General features: G+C 46.4%; 8 protein-coding genes across 12 annotated transcripts in view; 6 read left to right on the plus strand and 2 right to left on the minus strand.

The window, feature by feature from the left end:
* The first annotated feature begins 1,123 nt into the window (after positions 1 to 1,123).
* LOC6610504 lies at positions 1,124 to 2,782 on the plus strand. Its single transcript, XM_002035048.2, has 2 exons — positions 1,124 to 1,307; positions 1,464 to 2,782. Exons 1-2 carry the CDS (start codon positions 1,284 to 1,286, stop codon positions 2,337 to 2,339), a joined length of 900 nt encoding a protein of 299 aa, XP_002035084.1. The 5' UTR covers positions 1,124 to 1,283; the 3' UTR covers positions 2,340 to 2,782.
* A 1,129-nt stretch (positions 2,783 to 3,911) lies between these two features.
* On the plus strand, positions 3,912 to 6,083 carry LOC6610505. The gene is made up of 6 exons (XM_002035049.2): positions 3,912 to 4,021; positions 4,292 to 4,473; positions 4,543 to 4,666; positions 4,732 to 4,893; positions 4,948 to 5,081; positions 5,133 to 6,083. The coding sequence occupies exons 2-6, from the start codon at positions 4,411 to 4,413 to the stop codon at positions 5,961 to 5,963; spliced, it is 1,314 nt and encodes a 437-aa protein (XP_002035085.2). The 5' UTR covers positions 3,912 to 4,021; positions 4,292 to 4,410; the 3' UTR covers positions 5,964 to 6,083.
* On the minus strand, positions 6,035 to 7,737 carry LOC6610506 (probable proline--tRNA ligase, mitochondrial). 3 transcript variants are annotated; one of them, XM_002035050.2, is made up of 4 exons: positions 7,537 to 7,736; positions 7,219 to 7,470; positions 6,896 to 7,157; positions 6,035 to 6,836 (listed from the first exon to the last, which is right to left on the minus strand). In XM_002035050.2, exons 1-4 carry the CDS (start codon positions 7,627 to 7,629, stop codon positions 6,067 to 6,069), a joined length of 1,377 nt encoding a protein of 458 aa, XP_002035086.1. In that variant the 5' UTR covers positions 7,630 to 7,736; the 3' UTR covers positions 6,035 to 6,066. The 3 variants fall into 3 exon arrangements, with proteins under 3 accessions (XP_002035086.1, XP_032575349.1, XP_032575350.1); XM_032719458.1 differs by lacking the exon at positions 7,537 to 7,736 and having other exon boundaries at positions 7,211 to 7,296; XM_032719459.1 differs by lacking the exon at positions 6,035 to 6,836 and having other exon boundaries at positions 7,058 to 7,157; positions 7,211 to 7,470; positions 7,537 to 7,737.
* Positions 7,738 to 7,953: 216 nt separating this feature from the next.
* LOC116800957 (snurportin-1) lies at positions 7,954 to 9,084 on the plus strand. The gene has a single exon (XM_032717847.1). It carries the CDS (start codon positions 8,012 to 8,014, stop codon positions 9,065 to 9,067), a length of 1,056 nt encoding a protein of 351 aa, XP_032573738.1. The 5' UTR covers positions 7,954 to 8,011; the 3' UTR covers positions 9,068 to 9,084.
* A 123-nt stretch (positions 9,085 to 9,207) lies between these two features.
* LOC6610507 lies at positions 9,208 to 11,127 on the plus strand. The gene is made up of 3 exons (XM_032717842.1): positions 9,208 to 9,528; positions 9,589 to 9,777; positions 9,838 to 11,127. Exons 1-3 carry the CDS (start codon positions 9,229 to 9,231, stop codon positions 11,044 to 11,046), a joined length of 1,698 nt encoding a protein of 565 aa, XP_032573733.1. The 5' UTR covers positions 9,208 to 9,228; the 3' UTR covers positions 11,047 to 11,127.
* Positions 11,128 to 11,227: 100 nt separating this feature from the next.
* Positions 11,228 to 23,576, minus strand: part of LOC6610512 (regulating synaptic membrane exocytosis protein 1) — a 55,951-nt gene continuing 43,602 nt past the window's right edge. Inside the window, exons 13-17 of the mRNA XM_002035056.2 lie at positions 22,590 to 22,771; positions 21,595 to 22,331; positions 14,280 to 15,025; positions 13,996 to 14,157; positions 11,228 to 13,476 (exon numbers count right to left, since the gene is read on the minus strand). Coding sequence (XP_002035092.2) covers positions 13,285 to 13,476; positions 13,996 to 14,157; positions 14,280 to 15,025; positions 21,595 to 22,331; positions 22,590 to 22,771 — 2,019 coding nt within the window. The 3' untranslated portion in view covers positions 11,228 to 13,284. The remainder of the gene's footprint in view (positions 13,477 to 13,995; positions 14,158 to 14,279; positions 15,026 to 21,594; positions 22,332 to 22,589; positions 22,772 to 23,576) is intronic.
* On the plus strand, positions 15,420 to 17,276 carry LOC6610509 (synaptic vesicle 2-related protein). 3 transcript variants are annotated; one of them, XM_002035053.2, is made up of 5 exons: positions 15,420 to 15,529; positions 15,587 to 15,911; positions 15,974 to 16,480; positions 16,541 to 17,091; positions 17,155 to 17,276. In XM_002035053.2, exons 1-5 carry the CDS (start codon positions 15,490 to 15,492, stop codon positions 17,199 to 17,201), a joined length of 1,470 nt encoding a protein of 489 aa, XP_002035089.1. In that variant the 5' UTR covers positions 15,420 to 15,489; the 3' UTR covers positions 17,202 to 17,276. The 3 variants fall into 3 exon arrangements, with proteins under 3 accessions (XP_002035089.1, XP_032573735.1, XP_032573736.1); XM_032717844.1 differs by having other exon boundaries at positions 16,541 to 17,276; XM_032717845.1 differs by lacking the exon at positions 15,420 to 15,529 and having other exon boundaries at positions 15,705 to 15,791; positions 15,887 to 15,911; positions 16,541 to 17,276.
* LOC6610510 (synaptic vesicle 2-related protein) lies at positions 17,365 to 19,366 on the plus strand. Its single transcript, XM_032717846.1, has 9 exons — positions 17,365 to 17,465; positions 17,521 to 17,845; positions 17,910 to 18,031; positions 18,081 to 18,339; positions 18,400 to 18,501; positions 18,561 to 18,681; positions 18,737 to 19,011; positions 19,071 to 19,198; positions 19,259 to 19,366. The coding sequence occupies exons 1-9, from the start codon at positions 17,426 to 17,428 to the stop codon at positions 19,318 to 19,320; spliced, it is 1,434 nt and encodes a 477-aa protein (XP_032573737.1). The 5' UTR covers positions 17,365 to 17,425; the 3' UTR covers positions 19,321 to 19,366.

A 23,576-nucleotide genomic window follows, 5' to 3' on the forward strand; every position in this document is an offset into this window, starting at 1 on the left:
ATTTGAAAGTACCAAGATTTCGCTGACTCAGGCGAAGAATTAGAGAGCAGATGTGGAGATATTGCGCACATCCCCCGCCGAATGCCTCATAAATTCATAATTAAAATAAAAAATTTGTGATTTTTATAACTCGCCGAGTTATCGAGTTAACCCACACTAGAGTTAACCTCCTAAAGCCGCCCATACTCCGGCATAACCAGCCAGATCTTGACTTTCATTCATGATCGCCCGGATTCTGCGTTTTTTTTGGTCGCCAGTCTTTTCCCGCGAATCGGAGGCACAGTGAACGCTTTGTGGTTTTGCGATATGGAGGCAAATCGGTTTCCAGGCGCGTTTCTTTAACAAGTTTTCACCTCAGTATGGACCTTTGTCTCAGCGGAAAATTTTTGAAATTAATTTGCACATCTCGCATATCAACTTTGTGCCCCGGTGATCTCATGGCGACCGCTCTAATTATGAAGTGTTAAAGAGGCGCAGTTGTAATTGGAACAAAGTGCACTCATCCCAGGGATGCAGAAGTATCTCGAAGATACACACATATTCCCAAAATAATTTGCGGTTTCTCTTTCTCTCCGATTGTTTTGGCCTTTCAACGTCTTCAGACTGATCTTGTTTTTATTTTGATCGGCTTCTTGGAAATTTAATTTTAGTAAATATATGTTAATTCGCGCAATTAAGACAATCAACTTGGACTTGACAGCGCCGCTCTAAGATGTGTTTCTAAAACTCCTGGGTCACATCGTGTAAGTCCTTGGAATATATTTAAACTAATTGATACAAATTTGAGTCATGAAGGCTTAAAATATTATCATTAATTTGAAATAAGAGTTATATTTTGATGATTTTGTGATAACTTGATGGAAGGCTTAGCCGCTGAGTACTTCTTAAAAGTCAATCTCACTTGAAAACTACTTTCATATACGTGCATTCTTATGTTTAAAATCTTAGTGATCTTTAAACTGAATTTTCCAGTGATTTTTTATGGAGTGCCGAATCAGTGGAGCTGGACAACAAACAGAACACGGACGAATGACAAGTAAAATTGGTTTGGGCCCAAACATCGAGGGAGTAGCACGCGCAGGCACCAAAACAAGTTCGGCAAACCAAGCGATTAATGTGCTAACTGAACGTTATAATAAAGCTTAGTCGCAACTTTCAGTCGGCCGTTCGGCGGGCGCCAGAAAACTTTAAAAACTCACCGGCCACTGGGCCGTAAACTTATTTCCGATCTGAGCTTGGAGCTGAACACAACCAACCGGACCAAATCAGCAGAAGCAGTGGCCATGAAGTGCACTTTGCTAACCACCGTGAGTGAAGATCGTCCAAGGAAATTTAGATATCAACTTAATCACACCAATTAACCACCGGAATATCCGTCCATATGTGATGTTAACAATCATAGAATTGAGGATCATGGTCTTGCTGAACTTTTCTAATTGTTAATTTTTTTACTTATGTTTTAGTTGCTGGCGACCCTGGCGGCTTCTTCGTTGGCCGCACCCTTCGATTTGGGTGAAATCTTCTCGGGCTTTCAGCCGCTGGAGAAACAGGATGTAGTCAAGCGGCAGGTGCAGGCCAATCCCGATGCCGAGCTGAAGCAGATCTCCTTCCATGGGCTGATCGGAGATCTGGAGGACAGTCTGTTCACGTCCGCCTTGAGTCTGCACCAGGCCAGTGCGCCGGGCAGCGAGGTGGAGGAGGTGAAACCTGAATCTCAGGCTGCGATCACTGAGGGCGAGGAGCACGCGCTGACCAAGCGATCTGATGAGTCCACGCCGGCCACATCAGTCGTCTCGGCCTCGGACGATGGCCTGGCGCGCAAGATTCTGCTGCAGACCACCAGGAAGGTGCCCGATGGAGAGGATGGTGTGCCCGCCCACTTGATTATCGATCATGTGTCCGTGCAGCCACACAATGGTGGTGCCATCCCACTGATTCCCACCTTCCAGGTGCACCACACCAAGCTAATCTCGGCCACCATCAAGGAGGACTCCAATAGCGACAGCAGCGATGGCAAGCAGACCAAGATTAGCATCACCAAAACATCGATTACGTCCACGGCGCCAATTGAGAGTGTGGAGGAGGCGGTGGCCCTGGCTGGATCTGCGACCAACACCGAGGAAGCCACCACCAAGGTAGAGACGACCACAAAGGCCGTTGAGAAGGAGGAGGCTGACAAGAGCTCCACTACCATCTTGACCATTGTGAGCAGCTCCACCTCCACCACCACCACCACCACGGAGGAGCCCATTCAAAAGCTGAAAAAGGACGAGGAGAAGCTGAAGGAGAAGGTGGCCGAGGTGGAGGCCGATCCCGTCATCCTCTCGGCTCGCGTTTAAGCCGGCCGACCTCTGAACCCTCTAGCTGTAAACCTCATCTCCAACTCATCCCGCAACTCGAATATTTATGACACGCCAAGTTCAATTAAAGTCATGTGATCCGATCCGATCTAAAGTCGCCTTATTTGCATTTCCAATTCACACGCTGCGGGAAGTGATGAGCTGGGTGGCCAGGTCTACCCGGGGATCTCTGCCAAATTTGAGGCTCTAATTGCTCGGATAAACACAAGCCCTTATGAAGCTAGCGGTTCAACCAGGCATGAACGATTCATCCGAAACCTTCCCAGACTCTCCGGTGGGAAAAACCCCACAACGCATCCAAATTTTTCGCTTCCAAGCAAATAATACTATATGTACATATGTTCTCTGAAAGCGTGTTGCAAATGTGAACTTCAATTGGGTTAATAAAACATTGCCAAATTGTTTGGGCCCGAACTATCCAATCGATGTGTTTATATTTGGCCCAAAGTGTTAATCAGCTTCAGCCCGATGACCAATATCATTAGTCAACGAATTGCGAATCAATTGTTTGCACTTTGATTAAAAAAATTGAGGAGAAAGCGGCATGAGTTTTTGTTTATTGCTGATAAGGTTAAAGTCTTAAAGACAGCACATGGCCAAATATTTTTCAAACCAACGACCCTATGTGATCAAATAAACATTGTTAATTATCTTACAATAAATAGATAATATTTCTCAAGCATTTATACGACGGACGTTGTAAATAAATAAGTAAGTATTGAACAATTGAAGGGTGTGAATTTTTATTATAGAAAAATATTATTTCCGTTCGTTATCTCATGTTTTTTGTTAACTTTTGTTAGAAATTTTTGAAAATGTATTAAGAGATTAAAATCTTAAACAGCCAAAGCATATTTCTATTGAAATAATCTATTTCTATCTATTTCCAGAATCCAATTATTTTTTTAAAAGAAACCATATAATTTTAGTATACAAATGGTATAACTCAATTGAATTGCAAGGTGTGAATATGTTTTATTGAGTAAACTTTAATTTCCCAGTGGCAGCATGTACAACGAGTAAACAAGGTTTATTAAAACAATTACCGCTGCATGTAGTTTTTAGGTGCTTCTTCGGGTGTATTATGAATCAGTCCCGATAAAGAAAACCCCCTGTGCCCACTCAATCACTTACAACTTATAATGATGACAGCCAAAGCACACGAGCCACACAACTGAGTGTCAAATATCAAGTATACGCAGCGTGCGCGTCCAACTTGATAAGTTAGTCACTTGTCGTTCCGATAAACTCGCCATCAGCTGTGAGTTTAAATTTAGTTCCTGCTAACTGGTGGGTCACCTTTATTTGTTTACCCGACTGGAGGCAGGTTCGCCTACATTTCCGAATGATAAACATAAAAGCTCGTTGATAACGCACTCAATTTGTATTACAAAATAAGAAAGATATTTGCACTCAGCGCAGCTATTGTGCAACTGCGGGTCACAATCTGGGGTAGCCACCGATCCGTTCTGGCGCTTTTGATAACAGGTGTAACCCTTAAATTCATTAGGTTTATCTTATCGCTTTGGAAGAGCGGAGCATTTGGAGACCCACAGTCGATGGCCATTCGATGAAAGAGCTCAGTCCAAAGGAGGCAGCCGGCGAACGCGTTTTGCCTTCCATATTCCACCTCCGAGAAAGCCGCGAATTCAATTCCAACGGTGAGATAACGATTTGTGATTTGGCGGGAGTGTGTTTCCGTTGTGTGTGGCTAACATTGCGTATACATTATTATTGAAGTGACGACAGCGTAATTTCCCTTTGTGATTCATCCAATCGAGTGATAAGTCTGTTGTCCTCAAGTGTGGCAAGGAAAGAGCTAGGAATGATTGAGCTATCCTGATTCCTTATGCAAAATCCACCAAAAAACTAATCAAGCTGATTAGATAGACCTCGCATTGACGAATTGTAATTTCAAATTGAATTTATAGCCCCACAGCGTGCGTTGTCTTATCGAGTAGGCAATTGGCTGGCCCAGCGATCACAGGTTGCACAACCCATTACCCGGAATAGCAAAAATCCCTCGCAGAAGGAATAGCACTCCATCAAGATGGCCGGCATGGGCACTGGATTTTCCAAGTGCTTCATACTCTTCATGGCGATTGTCATACTCGTGAGTCCCATAAAGATAGCTCAACATTCCAATTGCGCTAGTCAGTAACGTCATGGATATGTATTTCAGGTCCAGGGAGTTGCCTACTTGGGCTTGTCCATCTGGGGCATCACCTTCCGGGAGTGCCCAGATGGTGTTACTGAGTTCAGCTCAAATCCCTTCAAGTACGCCATGGAGCTCATTTACTTTGCGCGTGAGTATGGATTGGTTTCAAAGGTTCTACAGAACGCTTTTGCAACATATACAATTTCCCTACAGAGGAGGAATGTGGGGAGCCGGTGCTGAAGGTGGCAGATGAAGAATTTCCTTTGAACATAGATTGGCAGACGTCCTATGCCATCACCAACCGGGAGTTCATCTTCATGATAACCTACGCAGTTATTAGCGGACTCTGGGTAGCCACTTCGGTGTTGGTAATAAGTGAGTTATGCAAAAAGCCATTAAGTTTTTATAATAACTCAAGATCCACTGCAGCCACTTTGTGCAATCGCACCACCAAGCTGATCTCCGGAGTGGTCTATTGGCCCTGGTTCCTATCCGTGCTAGGTGGCAGTATCCTCGATGTGGTGGCTACGGTGTATCATGGAATCGACATAAGTCATACAACGGTATGGTAAACTGTGTTCCACACTTCATAAATAACAATTCTTACATTTTAGTCCATGAAAGATGCACTTGATTACATTGGAGTCTCATATAGCGAAACTGTTAGTAATGTTTGGACCCTAATGGAGCCCTTCGGCGTATACTTCTCTACGCCATCGATTCTTCTACTGTGCCTCACAAGTCGCGTGGCCATCATCTGGCTGCTGAACATCATTGGTGTCACCTTCTGTCTCTCGTTGTCTGGAATCATGGCGGAGCAAAATGCGAAATCAGCCGCCGTGAGCAGGAGTCAGGCTCCCACCAGACAGCCGACACCACAGCCTGCGGTGGCGTTAGTCCAGCCGGTAGTAGAGGCCACCCTAGTGGAATCTGTTCAGCCTTCTGCCCCGCAAGAGAGCCCTCAATATCCGGAGCAGATCCGACCCAAGCCGCTGCCCATTTTCATTCCCTCGGAGCAGGGTGCCCAGCGTCCAAACTCCCAGCAGTTTGCACCCGGAGATCGCACCACTTTGCAGTCACCCGTGATGGTGCTACCACCACAAGTTCCGCAGCAGAGAGATGTTTTGTCTCCGCAGCCTGACATCAACACCTATCGCACCACCGAAGCTCATCCCGACCACCTCAACTATCCACCTTCGGAGCCACAAACTCCACGTGCTCCTTCGCCGGCTGTCCAACAACTGGCGGTGACGTCGCCACTAAACAACCGCTACAGCGAGATATATCCTGCTCCCGTAAATCCCCGCGTTAGCGAAGAGCTGCGCAACCAGATGCCTTGGTCGTACACCAGCATGGTGACTAAGCCACCACCGCCGCCACGCAAGCCCCAACTCCAAGTGCAGATCTACCCGCAGATCCCGGAACCCGACTATGCGGATCACTAGTCATTATAGTAGTGCAATCTGCTCGGGCGTTGATTTGCGTTTAATCAGTCTGGATGCGCGGTTGTAAAATGTTGTGTGTTATTGTTACCTTTATTGCATAAAGCTAAAGCTGATGGCCAACCGATCGACTTTTACTTTCTTCAGTTTCATGCTGAAAACATCCCCGTTCTAGACTCCTCTTGTACTGACTATGTTCTGCCACCAGTTTCAGGGTTTCACTGAAATCGAGTTCATATGTTTCTCCTTTGCTGGTGTGCACTTCCAGTTTGGGGGAATCCTGACGGGCTGACTTGGCTCCCACTACAATTGTAAGCGGATGTCCAAGACGCTTGGCTTCCAGCAAACGTTTGCCGATAGTCAGCTCCTTGCGATCATCATGCAGCAACTCCTGGTGGCCGCAAATCTCTCCTACATTCAGAAGAAGTTCATTCTCTATCACCTCTGCTTGCGGCTGCTCCTTGCTCCCTTGTTTGGGTCCTATTAAACAAGCATCGTAAGGTGCTAGTAGCTTTGGCCAATGGAGTTCGTGGTCGGAGGAGAGCACTTCCAGAGCGGCAGCAATAACCCTAGTGATGCCGATGCCATAACAACCCATGACCAGAGATTGCGGCTTGCCGCTGGTGTTGAGAAAGGTGGCGCCCAAGGGTTTGGAGTACTTGTCCTCCAACAGAAAGGTGTGGGCCACCTCAACTCCTCGTACTTCTTTCAAATCCGAGCTGTTACAGCTCGGGCAGCTAGCTGGGGCCTTTACAACCTCAGAGTTGCCAGCAAAGCCGCAGGAGCTGCACTGCAGTAGGTTGTCCTCGCCCACGGACGATACATAATGGTACTCGTGGGATACACTGCCACCCATTATGCCAGTGGCGGCATTCACTGTGAATGAATTCTACATTAATAATATTGTTTGCTTTCGGAACGGTAAGTGTACCTACCCTTAACAAAAGGAACCTCAAGCTGTTTGAACAACCTATCGTAGGCAGAATTAACTACTGAGTACGTTTCCCTGGCTGTTTCCTCGCTGACATCAAAGGAGTACATATCCTTCATAAGGAATTCTTTGGCTCTCATCAAGCCAAATCGAGTCTTTAGCTCATCCCTGAACTTGGGACCGATTTGGAAGAGTCTCAAGGGCAGCTGCCGATAGGAAATAGGTGAGGTGGTGGCCAGCATGGCAGTCACTGCCTCCTCGTGGGTCTAATCAATGAAACAAGTGTTTATTGGAATCGGAAATGAAGAAATCTGCTCACTCTCTCACTGGACTCATGAGGAACTGCTTGCCGCTGCGATCCCGCACCATGTAGAACTCGGATATATCGCCCTCCAGTCGCCCCGTCTTCTTCCAAAGTCCTGTGGGCGTCAGGATGGGCAGGGTGATCTTCTGCCCACCAGCTTGTTGCATGTTGCTCTGGACCAGGTTAATGAACTTGTCCACCGATCGCTGGGCCATGGGCATTATCTGGTAGGTGCCATTGCTGCCCGATTTCACCAATCCCAGTTCTGTCAGCAGCTGGAATGTTTGTATGATTTCAATGACTACTTCTTTCGTAACACCATGGAATAACACCATTTCTACCTTTTGGCTGCGGGACAGTTGCTCCGTTTGCTTGACCACCGCATTTTTGGGTGTGATCAGGGATGGGCAGAAAATTCGGGACGCCTTATTCATGTTTTGTATTTAATTGATAGTGTTTTATTGCTATTATTCCATTAAAAGGCCGGCAAAGTAAAAGCAAAACAATAATGCGAATTCCCAGTGTGACCAGCAATAGGTAATCAAAATATACACACATATTTAACTGAGAAAATGCATATCCTATATACTTGAATACAATATATGTATGTAACTTTAATATTATCTGATTATTTGTGTATCTATAGGTGCAACACATTAAAGTTATTTATTTTACATAAATGGTTTATATATACATATTTTATTAAAACTATAATGGTGATTGAACACTTTTTCTTGTAGTGTATGTTTTTTTTATCGTTATTGTCCCGGTCACACTGATTTCTAGCCGGCACATTGATTTGATAAACTCTTCAATATGGAGTCGAGTTTTAAGGAGCTGTATAAAAAGGGCCTGGATACGGGTGAGCAGCAGAAGCAGCGCCAAAAGGAGCTGCTAAAGCAGCAGAAACTCCGCCGACAGCAGGAACAGGATGACTACCGTCCGCTGCAAAAGCAGGAGAATACGGTGCCAAGGAAGAAAAGCGGGAAACGTTCTGGTCACCAAAAAGGCATCCCGTACAGACCACAACTCTCGGAGTGGCTGCGCCATAAGCCCGATGATCTCAGCGAGTGGCAGCTGGTACCTTGTCCAGTGGGCAAAAGGTGCCTCGTGGTGGCAAACAAGGGGCTCACCAAAGTGTACTCCAAAGGGGGCTGGATGTTCGCGAGTTTCCGATCCTCGCTGCCCGGCGACTGGCAGCTCCAAAAGGGTGAAACAATACTAGACTGCGTGTACGTTGAGGACGCTGACACCTTCTATGTGCTGGATGGCATATCATTTGGCCTACAAGAAATGCAGGAGTGCGAGGCGTCCTTTCGTTTTTATTGGCTGCGCGCACGATTCGAGGAGCATGATTATGCCAAGATTAGCGATCACAACGAAAAGAAATTTAAGCTCCTGGATCACTTCGACTTCGAGGACACCTCTGCTGTGGAGCAGGCTCTGCATAAGTATCCCATTTTCCCGGAGAACAAGCCAGTCCTAGATGGCTTCCTATTTTACCATAAAGAGGCTAGTTATGTGTGTCGGGAAACTCCCTTAGTATGCTGGCTGTTTCCATTTATGATGGAGGATGTCCTGGGCTTGCCCGTTAGTAAGAGTTATACGGCCCCGGAGGACTACCAACCCAGCCATGTTTTGCAATACATGGATACGTTTGACCGAAAGCTGGCAGAGCACAGAAGGACTCTTAAGGAGCAGAAAAAGATTGTGAACGCGCAGAAGGAGACTCCACACACCATGGAGGCGGAAGAGGATGTCGAGAGCGATGAGTACGACAGCTTAAAGCGAGTACTGGATCAACAGCGGCGTCTGGAGCTAGGTGAACTCGACATGGACTGTGCGGAGCCGCCATCAGCTGATAGCTGCTAGGCCGAATGGGCAGCGGTGTGGGGGTGGCTTTTCTGCGCAGGCGCTTTGAAAACGCTGCCCTGGACAAATAGCCTCAGCTCGCGCCCAGGAAAATCCCAGATTGCGGCCAGCCCACCAGCAAACAGAACTTATTGAAATTGTTAAAAAATATCTAACCAAACATGGTCATTCAGCGAAGTTGGAAGATCCCCACTGACGTGGGGGGTTCCTTAAACAGCAGCACCACATCAGCTAACGAGGTGCAGCAGCGTTCATCTCCGGGCATGCAACTGCAGGCAGCCAACTCCTCCTCAGACGACTCCGACTGCTCTAATCAAACCACACATTCGATGGACACACGGGTGGCCAGTCCGGTTGAGGGTGTCCGAAAGCAGACGGAAAAGGATGTGGTACCCGAAAGCAACACAATCACCTTGTCTCTGCTGGGCGAATCCACATCCTCTGATGCAGAGTCTTCGCAGGTGGAGAATGAAGTCAATTTATCTGTGTAAGCGAGTTGCTAATATTTTTGTAACCCGCAGAAGTATGTAACGACACCAGACATGGCCGAGAACATGTTGCAACGCATTCGCCAACGACTTGGTGGCTCTCACAATACGGAAAGTGGCGGAAGTGCGGAGTCCGCCATGAGAGCTCTAGAACTTTTGAGGATCAGTGTACAGCAAGCCTTTGATGCTGAGGTCAATGAGCTAATTAAAAAATATATGCAAGTAGGTAATAGTCTTTTTTGTAATGCCTATTCCTAATCCGTCTTTTTTAACTTGACCCAGAACTACTTTAAACCCGCTTTTGGCAACATCAAGGAGAACCTGGGCCAGCATTCTGTTAATGAGGAAACACTTCAGAAAATGTCCTCGTGTGCATTGTTGGAGAATGCCAAGGCTCAGTACACGAACTTTGTGCGCCAGCATCGTTTGGTTGCTAATGCCACGGATCAGCAGCGCTTGGCGCTCAAACGCTCAGCTAAACAGGATCTCAACCCAATTAGTAAAGTTTTTGCTGGAAATGCGGGTTTTGTCCCAAACAAACCCATGCCCTGCACGGCGACAACGGCTAACCAGTTGCCAACACAGAACCAAAGTTCTGCGGCTCAGCCTCTCCTGCTTCCTCAACCGGAGTTGCAAGCAGTTCAGCCTCTGCAGCAGCAACAGGAACAAACACAAACGCAAAACCAACAGCAACCGCAGCATCGATCCACGGTTACTCCATTGGTGGGCGGCACTCTGCCCACTCCTGTGCGCCGGCAGATATTCTGGAACACCGCGCAGATTTCGACTACCACCAAGTTCGTGCTGGATGTTCAGGCCAACCTATCGTTTGGCTTTGGCACCGACGGCAAGGAACGATTGGCCAGCAAGCATCCAGAATTGATACGCTACCTGCCGGATGGTGAGGACAGGGAGTGGTTGGCAACTCGTGGGATTATTCCTGCCGAGAATCGAAGCTCTCGGTTCTTGTTTCTCATCTACGATGAAGTGTGCCGGCTGCAGCAAACACACGAGTTGTATAGGCACAAAACCAATATAGATCTTAGCATGATGCTCACCTTCAGCGTTACCGATGCAATGATACACAAGATGCGGCTGTTCTTCGTGGACCTGAACATTAAGAGCCGCGGACTTATAACGAATTCATATATTTTGCCCAGCCAGCAGCAGTCAGGGAATACCAACAACAGTCATTTAAGAAATGCCCTGCTCCAGGGCACATCATCGCAGCAGCAGCAACAACAGGTAGCCACACCACCATCTGATGAAGCTGCGCTCAAGGAGCTCCCGGCTGCATCACCCACTCCTTGCTTGCAGGGCCAGGTAGTGGGTAGCACGACAACGCCGTTGAAGACCAAGCTGGCTGCCAGTTCTACGCTCAGCTCCTCGCATGCCACACTTACGGCCTTGCTGAACAACGGAGGAGCTGTTGTGGGAGCAACTCCTCCAGGCAACTCCACTTCCAGCAACATTGCAAAATTTAGAAATTAAATTATGTTGATTCGTATGCTTGCTTTTTACCAATTAGGAACTACGTATTTTAGGTTGCTGATTAAATGAAATTCCATGTTTCGTTCTGTGTTTATGAGTTGAAAACAGCAGCAATTATACTTTAACCAATATATTTTTAGTCATATTAAACGTAGAATTGTATTGAAAGAAACTGCAAGAGTAATAGACAACTTCAAATAAATATTTGATGTTTATTGAAACTCAATTTGATATACATATAGTGTGGGTCACTTTTGGTTTTTCTACAGTTTTTTTTTAAATATAATAGTATATATATAATATGTACGTTCATATTCATATAGTTCACATGTTTGTATATTGTTTTACATAGTGTACGCAGGTAATGGCTAAGTTATTCTTTAACAAGTAGTGGATTTGTATTCTTATAAGCCTTGCTACAGCCCTCTCGGCACTTTTGAAGCGCAATCCTCCCCAGATTCCAGCCCAACGCTACACGCTGATATGGTGTTATTTTTACAGATATCAAAGTACTCGATGCCCACCTCCGGCCAAGTACAATAAGTACAATAATAGTAGTCGTAGATTAGAGCAAGTAGAAAAGACCAAACATACCTAAGAGTAGTTGATACAGCGCACTGTGCCGAATTTAGAACATTAATAAGTAGTTTTAATTTTGAGATAGCACAACCATTTTAGTTTTCGTTACCCAACTAGGTATATCAAACAACAGCCAGATTGTGAATAGTAATTAGCCAACCGAAGAAACAGGAATATATATACGAGTACGAGTATATATCTTTTACCCTGACTACCTTGACAGCTACCAAGTACTTACAAGATACAACAATGGATTATCTGCTACTAAGTATTTCTCTTTGGGTCTTTAAAGCAACATCTAACAATAAGGAAGGCCCGCGGCTGCCCTTGAACAGATACAGATATAGATACACATACTATATAGTTGCCTTCACGGTTAAAGAGAGCTTAAGGACATTTTAGCCAACGTAAGTGGCGGTAAAAGTGGTAGGACCGTAAAAGTTCCACAAACTGTTTGCAGTTTAATTACTCTAGGTAGTAAGACTGAAGTGTAGGCGTTGTATAAATAAATCTAATGTGTTTGTAACCTTAGGCTAGGCTGAACGCTGATTAGATATTAGATTTATACACAAGTTCCGAAAATGTAAATTTTTCACTTTTCACTACACGAGATTGTCCTGTTTGAGTGGCTGAAGCGTTTGGAGAGTTTGAAGAAGAGGAGAAGGGGGTGTCTTTAATCTTCAACCATGCTGTGTTGCAACCAATGTCCTACCATAAAATGACTACAGTAAATTCGTCTTAATCACGCTTTAATCGCACTCGATTCTCGCACCCACACAAGCACACACACCCATTAAGATTGTCGATTTAAACTAGATTCCGTTGGTTGGTTTCCCGATTTTGCGATATTACTAGACATGCAGATGTGCAGAGATTCAGATCCACAGATACTCATAGCTGGAGAGACCTTCAGTTGTCCAGATACTCGGACTTCCAGTTCGTGGAGCAGTTGAAACCTTGGCGGGGTTATCAGCTGTACAGATAGTTGGGGCTAGCCTACTTGGTTTTTGGTTTGGGTTTTTATTTTCTGCTCAACACTTAACTAACACTTACTCGGATAAATATGCATTTGTCAGCTACCAAGCTTTAAATCCCTCTCTGTGGGCGGAAGATCCACCCACTTCGTTGCCTCGAAGTTTCGACATTATTGTTTTGGTGCCCGTTTCGTTTCCGTTTTTCATACCCACATACGTATCCACTAATCCACTTCCGTTCAAATGCGAACAACATTAAACTTTCGCAAACACAACAAGCAAAAATATATAAACGCGAGTAAATATGCCTCTGGTACTGCGATTCCTCAATTATTGTGCTGTCTGATATGGGTATTCGTATTCCCATTCCCATTCCCCATCCTGGTGCTGCCCTATCTGTGTACCCTACTTACAAAGCTCTCTCACCACGAATAATAATAATAATTTGGTGTAGTGTAACATAACCCGACCCGATTCCACCTGCCAGCCTAAAGTGCTAAGCTCATTTAACTATGACTAATACATACAGGGGGGTGTAGGGATGGATATCTTGGGTAACAGTGTACGCGTACATGGTGTCCAAAACTTAGGCGCTAACAAATTGAGCTTGCAGTGGCGCTCCGATCACGTCCGACTCCAGGCGATTCCGGCACTGCATGTGGACTGCGACTACCGGGTTGTTCGGTCAGGGAGAGTTGTCCGAGTCGGAGCCTCCGTAGCTGTGCATCGGGAAGAGCGGGTACCATCCGTTGATGGGCTGGCCGATGCTCAGCTTGTCCAGATTCACCTCCGTGCCGCCCAGTCCCTGGTTGTGCTCGAAGCCCACGCACCGCTGCCACACCATGATGACGATGTTGCGGCCAAAGACGTCCGAGCTCTGCGTTTACATGGATATTCATTATCGTTACGGGTTACTCGTTTGGGTAATTACATGGCTACCAATAAAAATATGGCATACCCACAGCGACTTAACCCTCTGCTTGCCCACGGAACTCTAAATTTTTCGTAGGATATACTTTTAATTCTACAAATTTGACCGAAAAATGTGAAACCAACGAAAACTCTCACATGCTTTAAGATTATTATTTGTATAAAATGATCCTTCTGGAACCTACGAACTCTTTCGTTCCTCATAGTAAGTGTTTCAAGCGAAACGATGACGTGGGCATACAGAGGGTTAAGGCTGGGCCAGCTGTCAGCCACCCGCTGGGCGCGGAAATTGGCCTCGTCGATGCGGCTCGGCCGGCCAGTGACCATTAATCGCATTACAATGCAGGCGGCTGGTAATAACATCCGGACGTGGCCGCGGCCAGTATCAGGATGGCGGAGTGCTGGCTCCTCGTCAGCATCATCACCGTCACCTGCCGGGCGTTACAACAATGGGCCATTTGCTCACCTGGTACTTAATGGTCTGGCGGTAGAGCGGCTCCGCTGCGTGGCGCACCACGCGCGTCTTCTTCTTGTGGCGCAAACGGTCTCCGTCCTTGATGTAGCACTTCACGTACGTGTCCGGCGGAGTCTCGCAGTCCTCGTTGACAATGTTACGGGCGCAGATTAGCTGAAAGCGAGGTGCATTAAGGAGGAACAATAAAAATGGGTACGCGATGGCAGATCCCGGGTATCTTTCATTTTCATTAAAGCTGGATTTTTTTCAGCTCTTACGTCTGGAATTCTACCTACCTCTACCTCCACGTTGCCCTTGATCTTCAGGAAGCCCATCTTCAGCTCGCCGTACCTCGCGGTGGTCAGGCGATAGCCCTTGGGATGGATCTGCGAGGGTCCGAGTTTCAGGCCATAGCTGGACTCACCACCCGTGAGGGGGCATATGTTGACATAGCTGCCGCTGAGGGTCTTGACCACGCTCTGCTTGCGCTGCGGGCTATCCGCTCCGGGACTATCCACACCCAGTCCCACTCCGCTCCTCTGGTAGACGCTGCCCTTGCGCGTGGGCGTGCCGAGGGGCGGGGTCTCGGTGACCTTGGCCACGTACATGCTGCCCTTCCGCTGCAAGGTGGTGGTGGTGGTCGTTGGGGGCGATGCCTGGGACTCGTTCAGCTGGAACATGCTGCTCTTGCGCTGCTGCAGTGGGTTGGTGGCCAGCAGTTGGCCCTGTCGCTGCGTGTCCTGCGCCACATTCGACGCGGATGCGGCCTGCTTGAGCCGGGAGAGCGCCTGCTTGGGACTCTGTGGCGGCAACTGGCTGCCCGATCCCTTCCAGCGCGGTCGGTAGCGCTTATCCTCGTCTTCGGACGGCGGACTGGTGTCGGCATTGCCCATTCCCATGGGAAGCTGCTGCTGCAGGTACTGCTGCTGCTGCAACTGCAATTGCTGCAGCTGCTGCAACTGCTGCTGATGCTGCTGCGACAAATCCAGGACGGAACTCTTCCGGCTACTCGGTCCGCTCGGCAATCCAACGCGACTGGCACCTGTTCAGGTGGAAATCTTAAGTTAGAGCGTTCTCCTACGTTGTCTTCTTTAGCTTTTCAACTCAACTCAATGTATCAAGTAATACCGACAGTGATGGGAAAACTACCGACTAATATAAGTCTATTTACTAAGAGGCTAAGGCAAACTACCAGATGAGATCAAGAACATATGTTACTCAAACCCAGAGAATGGGCCTCATGCAGATTAGGGTTTCATCTCAAATTTAATTATAGATATGGATTAGTAATCTAATCAGAGTTTCCCATCACTGGCACTTGGCAGACTAGAATGGAAGGTGTTGCAGGACTAGGACTAAGTTAAGAAAAAGGAAATGCTACACTGAACAAAGCATGCAGCTAAACAACATTTAATTCATTTACGATTTGGAAATTCGTTCGTTCGTATTAGCATATTTTGGAATGTTCTTGTTAATTTCGCAAAGATAGTTAACTAAATTTCAAAGATGCCGGCGATGGATGTGGACACTGCCCTCTCAACCATAGGTAAAAGAATTTATAGAACTTCTGACCCCCGAAACGGATAACATTTGTCTTCACCAGGTTATGGGTTTGGTCAGGTGATCATTTTCATGGTGAGTTTCTTCATATACATGTATTCCGTAACTGAGTCCATGACTGCTGGCTATCTCGTGGTCCTGACCTCCTGCGAGTTCGATACCTCGCATAAAGAGAAGACCCTGTTGGCCAACTCCCTGTTGGGCGGGATGGTAGCTTCCGGATTGTTCATTGGCTTCCTGGCGGACAGGTATGGACGCAAGTTCGTTATCCGGTTGGCACTCGTAGGAGCGCTGTCCTTCTCGGTGATCTCTGCTTTCATGCCGGATCTCTATTCGCTTTCAGTGCTTCGGATGATTGTTGGAACCTTGTATGTGGCACGGCCAACAAAATGGGGCATAGAGTCTAAGCATCTCCCAATATCTCCTACAGTCTCTCGGCGGTTGCATCTTTGCAGGTCGGATTCCTCGGGGAGTTCCACGCAATCAAGTGGCGACCAATAACGGTAGCCATTTGTAGCCAATCTCAGGGTCTAGCTCTGATCTACTGTCCACTGGTGGCCATGGCTATTCTGCCCAACAACTTCAATGTGGACATCAGCAGCAGCTACAACCTACGTGTCTGGCGATTCCTAATGATGTTCTTCATGATTCCCGGCTGGTTGGCCCTCGTCGGAATCTGTCTGGTGCCGGAGACGCCGCATTTTCTCATGTCTGTCAATAAGCCGGACAAGGCCCTCCTGGCCCTGAAGTGGATATGCCGGATGAACAGGAAGAAGTGGGAGGACGTCGACATAACTTTGAGTGCAGAGACATCAAGTTCGACCGATCAGGGAGGCTTCTGGAAGACTGTGTGGTACGAGTATAAACTGCTCTTTTCCAAACCTCACGTCTTCAAGTTTTTCATTTGCCTCTTCCTTATTTTTGGGATATTTTTTACGTAAGTGAAATTCAGCGACCCTTAGTGGCTAGTTATTAACGAATTTGTCTAACTACGCAGATCCATTGGATTGGGCATCTGGTTTCCAGTTATCCGCAACATGGACAACTCTGGCTCGAACCGTTTATGCGACCTCGTCAATAATAACCCAACATTTACAAATCGTGAAGGTGATGATACCAATAGCACGGATTCGGAGTCATCAAATTGCAACGATGAGATGACCAACCTGATCGATCCGGTCTTCTACGGCTTAACCTACATTGCATGTTTTATCCTGGCCTCTGTATTGGTGCATTGCATAACCCGGAAGTATGTGATTGCCCTGCACATCTTGATCGCTATGGTCCTGGGCATATCGCTAAATATCATGAAGCAGTCGACAGTGGTGCTAATCTTCTTCGTGCTAATGATGGTGTTGCCTGGTGTCCTGATCCCACTTGCCACCTCGGTACTAGTAGACTGTCTCCCGGTCAATTTGCGAGGAAAGGCACTCTGCATGGTGAGATCCCTGGCGCGGTTTGGTGGCGTGTTGGGCAGCACCATGATTGGACTCTTTATAAGGGTCACCTGTGATGTAACCTTTAACATCTTCAATCTCTGCCTGGCAAGTAAGTATCGCTCTGGTCCTCCAAGCCGAATGTTCGCTTTCTTAAGACCTTTACTCTCCGCAGTTTGCGTCGTTTTGGCTGTCTTCCAACCCAAGGACATAGTGACATAATGCTGTCTGATCGTCTAAATTATTATGTGTTGCAATGTCGATAGTTTTTGAATAAAGTTTTAAACATTAACGAAATTTTATTTGTGCCATTATTTTGCTCAGCACCAAACAAATTACCGTTCACGAGGAAATAGTCTAGCAATCTATATTTATGTTTCATTCGTAGCAAATAGTTGTATACACATTAAAAATAAGCCAGTTGTAGGTCTTTTTTAAAAATTAAAATGATAATGAGTGACATAGATGAGGTGTTTACCAAATTGGGTAAGTGATGCGCAACGTACGATGATTCTGTGTCCTGATCATTGTGATCTGATAGGTTTCGGCAAGATGCAGTTCATCATTTTATTTAGTTGCTTTAATCTGCAAATTTGGATGACCAACGAGCAGCTGGGATTTGGAGTAGTAATTGCAGGGGCAAGTTGTGAAATGCGTATACACGACAGGCGGTTGGCCTGGTTAATGGCTGCAAGTTTCGCCGCCCAGATGGTATCTTGTTTTTTATGGGGCGAGCTGGCGGATGTGTACGGAAGGCGCAGAATCATTATGATTTCGTCAATCGTCGCGAACATAGTGTCCATTCTCTCGGCTTGCGTGCCGGAGTTTTGGGGCTTCCTGTTCCTGCGTTCTGTGTGTGGCTTCTTGTGAGTATAAGCGAGTAGTCCGAGTCTACATCAATTCAACTTGATCCTGCCCCTCCACGTTTAGTATTGCTGCGTCAGTTGTTTGTTTAATGACCTACTTGAGTGAATTCACAAAGATCTCCTTGCGACCCAGGGTGCTGACCATTATGAGCTTTTCGCTCGGTCTGAGCATGATCTACGTGCCGTGTAAGAATCGATTCGCTACTATCTTCAGATGACTATTTCCATCCTCCAGGTCTGGCCGGTTTTCTGCTGCCATTGCGAATGGAGCCCAGTAGCTGGCGCATCCTGCTGTTGTGCAACCAGGTGCCCGGAATCATCGGAATAATCATTCTGATATTCCTGCCCGAGAGTCCAAAGTACTACCTGTCGATTAACAAACAGGAGAAGGCCATGCAAGTCATGGAAAGAATCTGTCGAATGAACAAGGGCAAGGAGGTTACTCTTAACAGTCTGGGAGTGGAGTCGCTAACCCAGCCGCGCCTGCGCCAACCGTAAGGATCCAGTTGTGATTCAGTTTGGGGACCGAACTCATTGCTTATCTCTGTTGCCAGATCCCAGAAGCACGGATCGTGTTACGAAACCAAGGTGCTTCTGCTAAACCATGCCAAAATCATGTGGTTTTTCTTCATCATATTCTTCAGCCTGTCGGGACTGTAAGCCCAAATTTGATGCTTTGGCCTATATCTATCTATCTCTCGCTTTCCCTTTTAAGAGGTTTTGCCCTACCAATCTGGATGCTGCGAGTCAGGGTTCTTACGGCCACGTTCCCTGACTGGGATACGATATGTTCTCACATGGATGAAGTTAGTCCAGACTCGCGTGGCCATTTAGAGGTTCTATTGGGTTTCCAGGGCATTCCGAACCCTTTCTACTTCCTGTTTATTGCAGTGCCACCTGACCTATGAGGAAATGAGGGATCCGATGATTCACGGATGCGTTGTTCTGGCTCTCTTTATGGTCACCACTGTTATCTTGACTTGGCTAAGTCGTCGTGTGGTAATTATAGGCTTTATTTGCATTTCAATTGTTGGATGCGTGGCCCTTAACTTTATGGAGCATCCTAATCTGATACTGATTAGTTTCTTCGCCATAATCGATCCGCTCATATGCAGCGTCAGGTTGGCAGGTTCCATGCTCATAGATCTCGTACCCACTCACTTTAGGTAAGAGCCCATCTATGCCTAGAATATCGCAATATAAATTTCTATCCTGCTTTCCCCAGGGGTAAGGTCTTTGCTCTAATCAGTATGACGGGTCGGGCCGGGGTTTTGATAACCAGTGTGTATGTGGGATACACCTTGTCGCACATTTGCTATGTAACCTTTAATATATTTATTATAGTGCTCATAGGTAAGCGAGAACTTTTAGCTCGAACTTTTAATGATATGACTAAGAAGTCTATTTCAATAGTCACAGGCTGTCACGTGTACTGGTTGCCATCTAAATTTCAGCGAACCAGTTTTGCAAATTAATATTCTCGTAAATAAATTTATATAGCGAGCTGCTTTTTAAAGTCAGCATTCATTCGTTTTGCTACATGCATGATATGTGGGTTTTCAACAGGGGCTTTCCCTATCGGCCTTCCCAATCGGGCATTCAATCATTCAATCAATTGGGCGCACAGCACGCAGTACAAATTTGATGTGTCCCTGCGCTCAGAACGGAAAAAGGATTATGGCGAAAGTTCAAATATTTTTGTACACCAGCCGAAAATAAAATAAACGTCAAATAAACTTGGCGACAGCTGCGTTTATATAGTCTTGAGTGGATTTTTCTCTGTTGGTGTGCCCGAGCCCAGCGGATATGAGTGTGCGTAAAAGGCAAAGCGGAAACGGAAGGCGAGGCAATCGCTAAGCGGCTTAATAATAACTGTCGAGCAAGAAAATCGAATCGAAAGGAAAGGAAAACGGGAAGCGAGAAGCAAGGAGCAAGAAAACATATTGGCAAAGACAGGGAACTTTTTGCTGAACTGGCACTACAATAGGGACATCTTGGCAGCAAGGATCTCCAGCGAGAATGGAACCGTCAATTCGGAGTACAGCGTGTATATGGTACATATGTATGTGTAATACATACATGTGTGTGTGTATATAGAGCACTTTTCCCAGACAGCGACTCTGCTTATTTTCATATTTAACGGCTTGTCTGTGGCTCTGGGAAATGCGAGTTTCGGCCAAGTTCTGTTGTCTGCGTTCTGTCGCCGTGAGTTTTCATATTTCGCATTTGCCCCGCTTTTGCTTTTGAAATGTTAATTTCAAGGCTCAGCTATTTCGCCGGGGCGTTGAAGGGTTTATGTGAGCGGCGAACTGTTGCAAAGCCAACAGGTAATAAGGGGGTTTCCCGCTCCGAGCTTTGCATTTTAAGCGAGTTACTGGCTTTTGTCCTCTTGTGTTTTGGTTGGAAATTTTTTTGGGACTGTGAAAATAGCATCAATAAGCTTAAATAAGCCCCAGCCGCAGACGAGAAGTTTTCATGTGTCCCGGGTGTCCTCCGGTGGATTATCAAGCAGTACGTGAGCCTGGATGAGTGTGTAATGAGATTTCGGCTTTTTCGCTGCTCGGCAAACATGCATGCGAACACATATAGACGGATACTACTAAGTAATTGTGTGTGAAAGTGGGCGTTAATTAGGTGGCTTGCATGCAGCTAGCTGGAATCAAGAACTCCAGGTTTACGGCGCTAATTAAGGTTGAAAAAGAAGAAACCAAAATGCCAAACGCAACTCAATCTCAACTCAAGTTCATTTTGCATTCTTACCAGTGGTGGTGAGTGATGTTTTGGTGGTGTTTCTAGTGTGGTACATACTGTAGTTCTTGCTTTATTGCATTCTGTGTCTGTTAAATACTTGCTGCTAAGCTCAATTTGCAGGTATTTCTAGTTTCTATTGGTTTCTTGTATATTTTACAAAAGGATTTAAGGTTTTTGGCTTTCTGTGTTCTACCATTTGTGGTTGGTTGCTCTGGTGGTGCAGTGTGGTGGTTGTTGGCCCACTCGAGAGTGAGCCCTTTTCATTAGATTAGATTAAGCAAAAGAATTACGAGTAACTGACAGGTGCTGAGGGCTTTAAATAAGTGGCTTTAGTTAGTGCTTTATGCATAGTTTATTTGATTTTGGATTTAATTAAGATCTGTGTGGCTTTGCTGGGCTTTCGTTTAGTGTTTTGTCCAGTTTGTGTAGGGTGTGTCAAAGCTTTGATAATGCGACACCGATATTGTGGCTAATATAGGGAAAGACATGGAAGAAGTTATTAGATAGAGACAGTGGCAGATTCATATGTGTCAGATGCAATGTCAGATATAGTGGGTGTCCACATAGCAAGTAGCAGCAAGGCACAGTCGAGGTTTAGTGGGTGTTGAAGGAAATGCAAAGAGACACAGGAATATAGCAGATAGAAGAGGTGAAAGGCAGCAAGAGATCTCTTGCAGTGAGTGGCTCAGATCTCGGTTTTGTGGAAGGGAAAATCATAATAATTGAGAGGATTTCCTTTAGCAATTCAGACCCCCTTCCCAATTTCGGTGACATAATATATTTCCCAAGAGCTTTCAACTCGTAACATAATTAATCGTGATTACAAGTTTTATTTTAACATGGACCCGAGCAGGGACCTTTTTCTTTGAGAAACTGTAGGGATGAATTTCAATAAAAAAAAGACTTGAATCAATCGCTTAATTTTGCTATTCGCTTGCTGCTCTTGGGCATTACCTTATGTCGCCCTATTTGTTTTGAGTGTAGTTCCCCCTACTCACGTCTCGATCCCATGCGCTTGTGCTGCTCGGTACCCAGACTCATGGTGCGCCCCAGTTCACCGCGGACAGCCTTCAAGGATTTCAAGATCTCATCCGGATCGCGCCGAGCCACGGACGAACGGCGCCGGCCCACCAGATAAGAGGTGGGCGGCGTGGCCATGGCGTCCTCCTCCAGCCGATTCTTTTCGGCATCCTGGAAGCTCGATCGACGCGAACCCGGCAATGAGCGCGAGAAGTCCTTGCCCAGCTGGTAGACCTCCACCTCCATGGTTTCCGACTGAGAGGAACCGCGTCGCGAGCCAGCTATCCAGGCGTGATCCGGATGCAGCAGTGAAGTTCCATCTCCGATGGAGTCTACGTCATCGGAGTTGGAGCGCTGCATATTGTAGTCGCGACGCAGCAACCGGGTCACATCGCCACTGGGCGCCCCTGCGCCGGCTGCAATGGAGCCACGTGGCGATACACTCGGCGATTTGCTGATGCTTATGCCACGCAGCCCCTTGGTATCCTCCAAGCGGCACCAGATTGCCTGGTCGTCGAGGAAGGCCTGCTGCAGCTCGATGCTGCACTCGCCCAGGAAAATGGACTCGGTGTGGGGCACCAGGTCCCACAGCTGAATGTCTATGTAGCGATCCATCAAGGTGTCGGCCTTCACATGGCCGAAGGTCAGTGTAGCGTTCCAAATGGGATTCTGTGTGGGTCGGCTGACCTCCGTTTGTTGCACGCTGCCATCTCCACTGAAGGTGGGAATAAAATTTAATGTTTGAAACAGTTAATAAAAAGTTTAGAGAGCGTTGCAGAGAAACCTCTAGGGTTGTGTGAAATTTCTACAAGTGCTTCTAAGTATGGAGTAAGATAAATAGCGATTTGTTGTTCCATACTATTGAGGAGTTTTTAATTTAAATGATTTAAAACCCTAGAGTTATTAAGATGTTCTCTTTAATTTATCAATCTTGTAATGGCGCCCGAGCAGGGACCCTTTTGCTTTAACTCACCATTTGGGCAGAATGCGGACCTTGGCGTACGCCTCGGGCAGATTACCATGTCCGTAGGCCTCATCCCGCAGTGCCAGGTCGTCGCCGGCCATCAGGGAAACGACTAGTTCGCTGCGCTCGGCATGGTACCAAACCTGGATCTGGACTCTTCCGGTGACCAGCTTCTCGCGGGCAATTTGCTCCTGTGGCGACCAAAAAGCTCGTTAGTTCACGGATCACAAAGGCTCCTCCTGCAGCGAATGCCTGTCGCTATTCAACTCTTAACAATCGCTATGGAATATATTTATTAAGATATGGCATAGTCTAAATTTATTAGCCTAGAGCCTAAACAAAAGCATTTTGTTTGCCTTGCCTATTTACAGTTGTTCGGCTGGTTTCTTGTTCTCTGAAAATTTGCGTGTTTGTTTCGCTTTTATGTTGTGTTCTTGATGTGTGTGTGTGTGTACATAACTGAGCAACAAATTAAAGCAATCAAAACGTAAATAAAACTAATTAAACGAGTGAGAACGAAGGGGCGGTGGCGGGGCGTGGTTGGTGCAGCATGCCAGTTAAATTGCAACGCATCCCCCTTGGGGCAAACACAAATACGAAATACGAAACTGAAAGGCAGGCACATAAACATAATGCAAATTATGATGTTCGCACACTGGAACAACGATGTGCATGTGTTCTCTATTTACAAAAGGCAAAACACACATGCCCATGCACAGATAAACAAAGCGGACCGCAAATGCAATCTGCTCGGGGCCTTCTGTCTAGCGGTTTCTATGCCCCAAAACGGAAGTCATTGCGGTGCAGTTGCGCATGAAGGTTGCGATTGTTGCTGTAGTTGTTGCCCAAACTGGTGCTGCGTTCCTCCATGTGCACCAAGAAAAATGTCAACTCTTTTCCCCTCATCTGGGAATTCAGTTTATTCCATTGCTTAGTAACTAATCTTCCTGTCTTGATAAAGCTAACCCATAAATTTCGAAATTTAAAATTTGTTTA

This window comes from Drosophila sechellia, chromosome 3L (genome assembly GCF_004382195.2).
Source record: "Drosophila sechellia strain sech25 chromosome 3L, ASM438219v1, whole genome shotgun sequence".
Taxonomy (NCBI): Eukaryota; Metazoa; Arthropoda; class Insecta; order Diptera; family Drosophilidae; genus Drosophila; species Drosophila sechellia.

Coding starts and splice junctions, on each gene's coding strand:
- LOC6610505 (XM_002035049.2), top strand. CDS start 4,411: ATGGCCGGCATGGGCACTGGATTTTCCAAGTGCTTCATACTCTTCATG. Junction 4,474..4,542: donor TCATGGCGATTGTCATACTC/GTGAGTCCCATA, acceptor TATGTATTTCAG/GTCCAGGGAGTTGCCTACTT. Junction 4,667..4,731: donor GGAGCTCATTTACTTTGCGC/GTGAGTATGGAT, acceptor ATTTCCCTACAG/AGGAGGAATGTGGGGAGCCG.
- LOC6610509 (XM_032717844.1), top strand. CDS start 15,490: ATGCCGGCGATGGATGTGGACACTGCCCTCTCAACCATAG. Junction 15,530..15,586: donor CACTGCCCTCTCAACCATAG/GTAAAAGAATTT, acceptor TGTCTTCACCAG/GTTATGGGTTTGGTCAGGTG. Junction 15,912..15,973: donor CGGATGATTGTTGGAACCTT/GTATGTGGCACG, acceptor TATCTCCTACAG/TCTCTCGGCGGTTGCATCTT.
- LOC6610506 (XM_002035050.2), bottom strand. CDS start 7,629: ATGAATAAGGCGTCCCGAATTTTCTGCCCATCCCTGATCACACCCAAA. Junction 7,471..7,536: donor AACTGTCCCGCAGCCAAAAG/GTAGAAATGGTG, acceptor CAAACATTCCAG/CTGCTGACAGAACTGGGATT. Junction 6,837..6,895: donor TGAGGTTCCTTTTGTTAAGG/GTAGGTACACTT, acceptor ATTCATTCACAG/TGAATGCCGCCACTGGCATA.
- LOC116800957 (XM_032717847.1), top strand. CDS start 8,012: ATGGAGTCGAGTTTTAAGGAGCTGTATAAAAAGGGCCTGGATACGGGT.
- LOC6610510 (XM_032717846.1), top strand. CDS start 17,426: ATGATAATGAGTGACATAGATGAGGTGTTTACCAAATTGG. Junction 18,340..18,399: donor CAGCCGCGCCTGCGCCAACC/GTAAGGATCCAG, acceptor CTCTGTTGCCAG/ATCCCAGAAGCACGGATCGT. Junction 18,502..18,560: donor TTCTTCAGCCTGTCGGGACT/GTAAGCCCAAAT, acceptor TTCCCTTTTAAG/AGGTTTTGCCCTACCAATCT.
- LOC6610504 (XM_002035048.2), top strand. CDS start 1,284: ATGAAGTGCACTTTGCTAACCACC. Junction 1,308..1,463: donor AGTGCACTTTGCTAACCACC/GTGAGTGAAGAT, acceptor CTTATGTTTTAG/TTGCTGGCGACCCTGGCGGC.
- LOC6610507 (XM_032717842.1), top strand. CDS start 9,229: ATGGTCATTCAGCGAAGTTGGAAGATCCCCACTGACGTGGGGGGTTCC. Junction 9,529..9,588: donor CTGATGCAGAGTCTTCGCAG/GTGGAGAATGAA, acceptor TGTAACCCGCAG/AAGTATGTAACGACACCAGA. Junction 9,778..9,837: donor TAATTAAAAAATATATGCAA/GTAGGTAATAGT, acceptor AACTTGACCCAG/AACTACTTTAAACCCGCTTT.